The 8467-nt window shown below is 36.7% G+C and overlaps 1 protein-coding gene across 1 annotated transcript in view; it reads left to right on the forward strand.

Annotated features, from left to right (window-relative positions):
• LOC107582244 (sister chromatid cohesion protein PDS5 homolog B-like) overlaps positions 1–8090 on the forward strand; it is a 42127-nt gene extending 34037 nt beyond the window's left edge. Inside the window, exons 26-31 of the mRNA XM_016268008.1 lie at positions 2263–2377; positions 2668–2800; positions 3569–3688; positions 4200–4262; positions 4347–4489; positions 7622–8090. Coding sequence (XP_016123494.1) covers positions 2263–2377; positions 2668–2800; positions 3569–3688; positions 4200–4262; positions 4347–4489; positions 7622–8090 — 1043 coding nt within the window. The remainder of the gene's footprint in view (positions 1–2262; positions 2378–2667; positions 2801–3568; positions 3689–4199; positions 4263–4346; positions 4490–7621) is intronic.
• Positions 8091–8467: the final 377 nt, after the last annotated feature.

The following is an 8467-nucleotide window of genomic DNA, read 5'->3' on the forward strand; positions in this document are numbered from 1 at the left end:
AGCCGGCTGTGCCGTTCTTCGTCTCGCTCAGGAGCCGTGCTACCCTGAGATCATCACCCTGGAGCAGTACCAGCTCTGCGCCCTCGTCATCAACGTAAGACCCATCGCCGGCTCCTTATCTGACTCCATGTTGGCCTGATGGACTTATATTTCATCTTAATGCCAAAAAGAAAAACATAATTTTAATGGGTTACTCTGGTTTGACTAACAGACTGGTAATGTAGTGATTCGCTGTGTTCCTGGTCACCAGTCATGCTCTATAATGTAATTTTTTGTCCAGTTCATCTGACCGATAAAATCAGATAAAATCCGCTTCAGTACCCCAGATTAAATCCATTGAAGATAAAGCCTCTCATACTGCAGTTAGAGGGTGTAGCCTCATTCAAAACCCAGTTTATTTCTATAATGTGACTCTTTCGGATTGCAACAGGATGTTCAATCAGAAAAAAATTGGCTGGGAATTAATTGGTTTGTTGAAAGTGGGTGTTTAATATTAAAATGGAGCCAGTCCAAACGCATGATTGGAAAACCAATGCTTAGGTAGGCAGTGCAGGCTATTTAATTATGTTGTTAACAGACAACCAAAAAGGGACATCAGTAGAAAAATAGTTTCAGAGGAAATGATTAATCTTTCACAATAAGATCAGGAATGTGAATTAAAAAAAGTCAATGGGGTCAGTTTGGATTTAATGTTGACCTATACAGGAAACCAAAAGGTTGTAGGTTCAAACCAAAAAAAGAAGATGATCCAGGAGTGGACACTAATGAATCCTCTTGTCTTTCTCAGGATGAGTGCTACCAGGTGCGACAGGCCTTCGCCCAGAAGCTACAGAAAGGTCTGTGCAGATTGCGTCTGCCACTGGAGTACCTAGCCGTGTTCACGTTGTGTGCCAAAGACCCAGTGAAGGAGCGCAGGGCACATGCCCGCCAGTGCCTGGTCAAAAACATCAACCTACGCAGGGAATACCTGAAACAGCATGCAGCAGTCAGCGGTAAGGAGAGCCTGTCTAAATCCTGCTCTAAAGGCAAGGGCTAGGAATGAAGAACCAAGTTCATATTTAGTTTATACTTCTTGTTTATTTATTTTATATTAAAAAGGTACTGTAAGTGACTGGTTTTTATAATGTTGATTCTATTAATGTTTTTTGTTGTGTTGCATGCAACAACAACCATACGTCTTGTGTTTGAAGTAGTAACTATTCTGAGTTGATTCTTTGAATTAATCTGTACAGAAAGATTTTGTTCAATTTAGGGAGTCAAAATCTGGTTCCAGGATGATTCTCAGTGCATTGTAATGGACAGGCTTGTGGTGCAGTTCTATGGATGTTTTGCCCTCCAGGTCTTCGAGCCAGTCACGTGACTGAAAAACTATGAATTATTAGTAGTAATTCATTTAAAATTCATTATAAATTAAAAGGGATTCTCCAGTTCATATACATGTAAGGATCTTCACTTTATTTTATAGTAAACACAATTTTTGGTTTAAGTGTGTCGTTTATCACCATGTTTTCAGTCGGCTTATATAGACTGTCAGATGTTGTTGCTGTGTAATGAATTGCTGAAAAAAAAAAAAAAACTCATGTCTAACTCTAACCACTGCTGCATTATAAAAGTGGAAATATTTAGGCACCTCACAATTTATTTAGATTTGATTCAAAGATTCACAATTACAAATTGATTCACGATGCATCTTAATACAATTATTAATTAATTTAAAATTGTGGCTTTTTTTTGGGTTGATTCGAAAGAGAATCACAATGAATCCATTGTTTTGTTTAGTTATTACCAGTTATTTGAGAGGTGAGGACTCTCAAATATTAAAGTGTCATTCAGGAATCAGAAGCAGAATCCAATTCCCTGTTAGAGGCCTTGTGGTGTGTATTTGTGATGGTGATCTTTGTTAGTTAATATTCATGCATCTTCCAGTACTATGAAATCTTTAGCTGCTCAGTTGAGCTGTTCATCAGGGTCATTATGCAAAAGAGGCCGTTGTTATGTCTGTCCCGTCAAGTGGATTCGCCGGTCCATTGTGTTGGTTTCTTCATCTGTTGCTTTTGGAATGAATTCTTTGCACGTCAGCCTTTTCAGTTTTGATTTGTTAGTTTCAGACCCTTGGAGGATGTGAATCTTTTCCAATTGTAATTCATATTCATGAGCCACAGGACAAACTGTGGCTATAGTAAAATAGTGTGGGTCCTGGAATATGCCCAGGTTTTTATAACACTCACATTATCATAATAAGCATGTATGTGTGTACTGCAGAAAAGCTGACATCGCTCCTGCCGGAGTATGTGGTGCCATATGCAATTCACCTTTTGGTCCACGACCCAGACTATGTGAAAGTCCAGGACATCGAGCAGCTCAAAGACATCAAAGAGTGAGTCCAAACAAACTCCTTCAGCTTCTTTTCCATCTTTAATTGGAGAACGTTTTATCTCGTCATTAGGTTGTCATTTCAAGCTCTGAAAATGTCAGAAGCGTAATTTGGACTAGATATTCATTACCAATATGTTGCCCTTCAAATTGTCATAAACAGTGGAGGAAATGTGCAGCTTGTTAGATGTTTGGCTGGCTGCCGAAAACACTGATAAATGGTGTTCCAGAGCTGCCATCTGCCTTTAATCTTGAGAATGATGTTTCTCTCTCAAACCTTCCCTTTTCCTTCAGGGCTTTGTGGTTTGTTTTGGAGATCCTAATGGCCAAAAATGAAAACAACAGCCATGCATTCATCAGGAAAATGGTGGAAAACATAAAACAGACAAAAGATGGACAGTGTCCGGATGATCCCAAAATTAATGAGGTCTGTCTTGTTTTAGAGTGATGCTTCGTTTTTCTTATGTGGTTATTCAGAAGTTGTTCTAACTAACAACATATCTAGGGCTTTTTAAATCTAAATGATTGTCAGAACTGTAAATTCATTACATAATAACAAAACATGGAACGATTAGACGTTTCTACGCTGATAATCGTATTATTCAGAAGATTGGAAAAAATATAAATAACATGTATTTTTAAAAATCCATTTTATGGAATAACAGTAATAATAATAACATACACTGCTGTTCGAATGTTTGGGGTCAGTACCTTTTTTTTTCCTTTTGAAAGGAATCAATACTTTTTATTCAGCAAGGAGGCATTAAATTTATCAAAAGTGACAGAAATCTCTTGTAAGATTATAAAAATGCTAAAGAAATGCTGTTCTTTTGAACTTTCTATTCAAATGCTCCTTCAAATAATCCTTTCTTTTCAAAGAAGAAGGTTTCCACAAAAAAGCATCACAATGTTTTTGCCATCACAGAAATAAATATTTCACAATATCACTGTTTTTACTGTATTTTTCACCATGTTAATGCAAACTAATTTCAGAAACATTTAAAAATCTTACCCACCCCTAACTTTTAAAAGATAAACAAACATGAAGAGTCATTGGAATGCATTGAACCTTATATTTACATTACGTTGTCTTATGGTGGCATTATGAACAATTGACAATATTTAGTATCTTGCTCTGTGAAAAATATCATACATAAATGGATTTTACACTTCTCAATTCTCTCTCTCCTTTCAGAAATTGTACACAGTGTGTGATGTAGCCATGAACATCGTCATCTCCAAAAGCACCACATACAGTCTAGATTCGCCTAAAGATCCCGTACTGCCTGCACGCTACTTCACACAACCGGACAAGGTGCTTAACTATTGCCTTTGTTGAACTGCCGCAGGGCTTCCAGTTATAGAAAAATAGTTTTTTTTGTTTTGTTTTTTGCTTAAAAAGGGACAGGAAAGTGGATGGAGAGAGAGGCAGTATGGGATTATGACTGGATTTGAACCCATATCTCCCATGAACAGCAGCTCTTTATTTATGTATCATGAGCACTGCACATTTGTAGGCCTTGAAAAGTCACAGAAATTTATGAAATATTAAAGGGTCATGGAAATGTCTGTAGTGTATTTAAAATGTTCTTGTTAAGCCCTAAAAATAAACGTGCTTTTGAGTGCAATCTCTATAAAAATAAAATATTAAATTCTTGATCTAGTCAGAAGTCATAGAAGGTGATTGGTCAGCAGGTGTGGAAGCCCCGCTGTGGGCACAAACTTTAACTCGGTTTGCAGGTCAAATCGGAATTTCAAAAAAATGTTTGTTCAAATTGATTTTTCTCCCAGTCTTTCACTAAATCTCTGTTCTCGCTGTCTTTCAGAATTTCAGTAACACGAAAAACTATCTGCCTCCTGAGATGAAGTCATTCTTTACCCCAGGAAAGGTACATATTTGCCCTCTATTCTGTGCTTTTAACCTTGTTGGGTCCAGCAGGACTGTGAGATTGACTGCTTGATTCTCGCTGCAGCCTAAGGCAGCAAACGTGCTGGGAGCCGTGAACAAGCCCTTGTCCGCCACAGGAAAACTGCAGACCAAACTCTCACGCATGGAGACCACCAGCAATGCCAGCAGTAACTCCAACCCCAGCTCCCCTGGCCGCAGTAAAGGACGGTTAGTGTGTCAAATGCACATACATGTGAGCTCATTCATATTACACTACCATTGTAAAGTTTTTTTTTGTTAAATAAAACAAATCGTATTCAACAAGGACTCATTCAGTTGATGTGACATTAAACGCATTTATAATGTTACAGAAGATTTCAGTTTCTGATAAAGCTGCTATTTTGAACTTTTTATTCATCCAAAAATCCTGGTTTTCAAAACAGTATAAAGCTTCACAACCGTTTTCAACAAAAATAATAATGTGTTGCACAGCAAATTAGCATATTAGAATGATTTCTGAAGGATCATGAGACACTGAAGACTGGAGTAATGATGCTGAAAATTCAACTTTCCATCACAGGAATAAATTACATTTAAAAATATATTAAAATAGACAGTTATTTTAAATCTTTATTTCATATAACTGTTTTTACTATATTTTTGATCAAATAAATGCATTGGTGAGCATAAGAGACTTTCAAAAACGTTTAAAAAAAAATCTTATGAACCTCAAGCTTTCAAACTGTAGTGTACAGGTAAATCTAAAAAAATTTGAATATCATGAAAAAGGTCAATATATTTTGTCACTCATTTCAGAAAGTGAAACCCATATATTATATAGATTCACTACACATAGAGTGAAATATTTCAAGCCTTTATTTCTTGAAATTTTGATGATTATGGCTTACAGGTTATGAAAACCCAAAATTCAGTGTCTCAGAAAATTAGAATATTGTGAAAAAGTTCAATATTGGAAAGTCATGGTGTCACACCCTAATCGTCTAATTACCTCAAAACACCTGCAAAGGTTTCCTGAGCCTTTAAATGGTCTCTCAGTCTGGGTCAGTAGGCTACTCAATCATGGGGAAGACAGATGTCAGGAGGGTAAGGAGGGTAAGCCACAAAAGTTCATTGCTAAAGAAGCTGGTTGTTCACAGAGTGCTGTATCTAAGCATATTCATAGAAAGTTGAGTGGTAGGAAAAGGTGCACCAGCAAAAGGGATAACCGCAGCCTTGAGAGGATTGTCAGGCAAAATCCATTCAAGAATTTGGGGGAGCTTCACAAGGAGTGGACTGAGGCTGGCGTCAGCGCATCAAGAGCCACTACGCACAGACGAATCCTTCTAATTTTCTGAGACACTGAATTTTGGGTTTTCATGATCTGTAAGCCATAATCATCAAAATTTCAAGAAATAAAGGCTTGAAATATTTCACTCTGTGTAATGAATCTATATAATATATGGGTTTCACTTTCTGAAATGAGTGACAAAAAATATTGACCTTTTTCATGATATTCAAATTTTTTTAGATGTACCTGTATATGGATGATTATACGGTTTCAAGAAAATTATTCTCGAGTTTACATTTGCATGTAAATTGTACAAAAGTGGTGGCTACATGTTCTTTTTTTTTTGTAGCGAAAACTATTTATGGTTCAAATATACTGTTTATCTCCATGTTTTTTTTTATTTTAGGTAATGTGTTTGTAAGTAGTTATACAAATATTTTTATTATTTTCATGAGGTTTACGAATGCTTAGCAATTTGGATAAACCCATAAATTAATAACCAACTTAAATGAATGATTTGTTCAGTAATCCGGCCTCACTATTGCTATATTAAAAACACAATATTATGGCTAGAGATGGCTTTCACCCTCTAATCTGTGTGCGCTTTTAAAAATATGTAGTTTAGCACATGTTTGTTCCAGATGTCCCATAAAACCAGTGGTGGTGTGCATGAACACAAGCATTATAAATAACATGAGACACACTCCCTCTCCTCAAACTCTAATATTGTTATGAACTCTGAGCTGTCTGTAGTCTGATCGCAAGCCTCGTCTGAATCCATTTTGGATGTTATTAAAAGGAATTTTCATACTGCAAAATCTAGCTGTGGTATTAACATCCTACTGTGGACTAAACAAGCTCTTTTGAGGCCACGGTGCTCAGTAATCATACCGCCTTTCAACATCCCTGCGCGAGTGAAAGCAGGGGGAGGGTAGGTGTGCGATGGTTTCTGAATAGGTGTCATTGAGATTCTTTTGAATGGAGTGTTTCATGAATCTGCATCACGAAAGCACAATAATTGCCATTTCCTTTTACCTGTGCCACATCGAAAGAGCGCTCGGGGGATGCACAGCTTGATGGCATTGAGATGACTCATGACGTCCCTCAAGATTTATAATAGCCAAACTCGTAGGTGTCTTTATAATGTGACCAAGACAAACAGATGAAAAATGACTTGAAGTTTGTCTTTAGAGTCTTTTATTATTAGTTTCTTCAATTAGTAGTTCATGGATTTTCAAAACATTTATACAAACAATCTAAACGCAAAGAGTTACTTGTCTTGCACCGTATGTGCTATGGAGTATGGACATGAATGATGGCTCAATGTAATTTTATTTTAATTTTTTTAATGTATTATATTTTTTTAATTCATTTATTAATATTGGTTTAATAATATAATTAAAATGGATTAACAACTAATGTTATTAATATATTATTTTTGTGTGTATTAGTATATTTTTTTATACATTTTATTCATAGTTTGTTATTTTTAATATATACATAGTAGAAATTGTAAGTGTAGTAAACTTTTGTGAAACAAAAGATGGAATAACAGTAATTTTTGTTTTGTGAACATTTTAGCTTTATTTTATTCTTCTCTAAAGAGTTGACTATTTAGCAAGAATATGCTAAAAAAATATCCCTAGATTTACATTGATACCCTAGCAACTACACTAGCAATAAAAATTTATTTATTTTTGAATATTATTATTTGTTTAATAATAATTAGTTTAACTTATTTTTAATTTATTGCTAATTTTATTAATATATTATAATACATTATTACTTATAGTATTATTACATAGTATTAGTTTAATAAAATTAGTTTGTGTGTGTGTGTGTGTATATATATATATACACACACAAAATATTTTAATATTAAGGTTCTCAATGAAAATTACATTTTAATTTTTTGTTTTTATTTTTGAGAAAATAGTTGACTCTTTAGCAAGAATATGCTAAAAAATATCCCTAGAATTACATTGACACCATGGCAACCACCCAAAGTAACTTTGGCACCATGCCGGCAAGTCTTCCATCGACTACAACCTAGATTTCTTTTTTCAACCCAGGCTGGACTCTGCTGATGTGGACCACAGTGAGAATGAAGACATCTCAATGAAGAGCCCATCTGAGACAGAAAAGCCCAGCAGGGGGCGCAAGCGGGGTGCTGCAGCCAACCAGGACGACAAGGGCCAGGAGTCTAAGCCCAAACGGGGCCGAAAGAAAGCAGCCAACACGAGCACTGACGATGCCGAGGACCAGTGGGGCGAAGATAGCAGTATGGCAGAGGCCACCTTGGAGACCGAAGACGAACAGAACAGTCCACCCAAGAGAGGGAGACGAGGACGGCCCCCCAAATCAGCAGCCTCAAAGGACGAGACACCCAGCAAGGGCAGGAGGGGTCGCAAGAAGACTGCTCCACCTGCAGATGAAGAAAATGAGGAAGAGCAAGAGGAAGAGGAGGATGACGAGGATGATGCAGGCAGTGAGAATATGGAGGTGAAGCCCAAAGGCAGAAGAGGACGTAAACCAAGGTGAGTGGCTGCCTGTATGCACTTGTATTCTTTCTCATATATGTGTGTGTGTGTGTGTGTGTGTGTATTTGCCGTCTTTTACTGCCGTATGCTTCTGCCCCACCTGACTCGTGGTTTGTTTTCCATTGTTATGTGTGCCGACCATGTGATCTTAATCTTATGAGAAAGAAAATGTAAATAGTTTTTGGGCTCTTACTTCCCCCCCACCCAAGGTTAGGGAGGTAACTTGTATAGCTTTTACCTCCAGCTTTAAATATATTGCACCAGCTGATCTGTCCAAGTAAAGGAAAAAAAAATCTGAACAACTTTTAGCAGTACTGTATGTGTCCTGTGTGTCTTCTGTATATCATTCTGTACTGTGCTACATAACCATTTTGTAGT

The sequence above is a fragment of the Sinocyclocheilus grahami genome, unplaced genomic scaffold, assembly GCF_001515645.1.
Source record: "Sinocyclocheilus grahami isolate Dianchi unplaced genomic scaffold, SAMN03320097.WGS_v1.1 scaffold42.1, whole genome shotgun sequence".
Classification (NCBI taxonomy): Eukaryota; Metazoa; Chordata; class Actinopteri; order Cypriniformes; family Cyprinidae; genus Sinocyclocheilus; species Sinocyclocheilus grahami.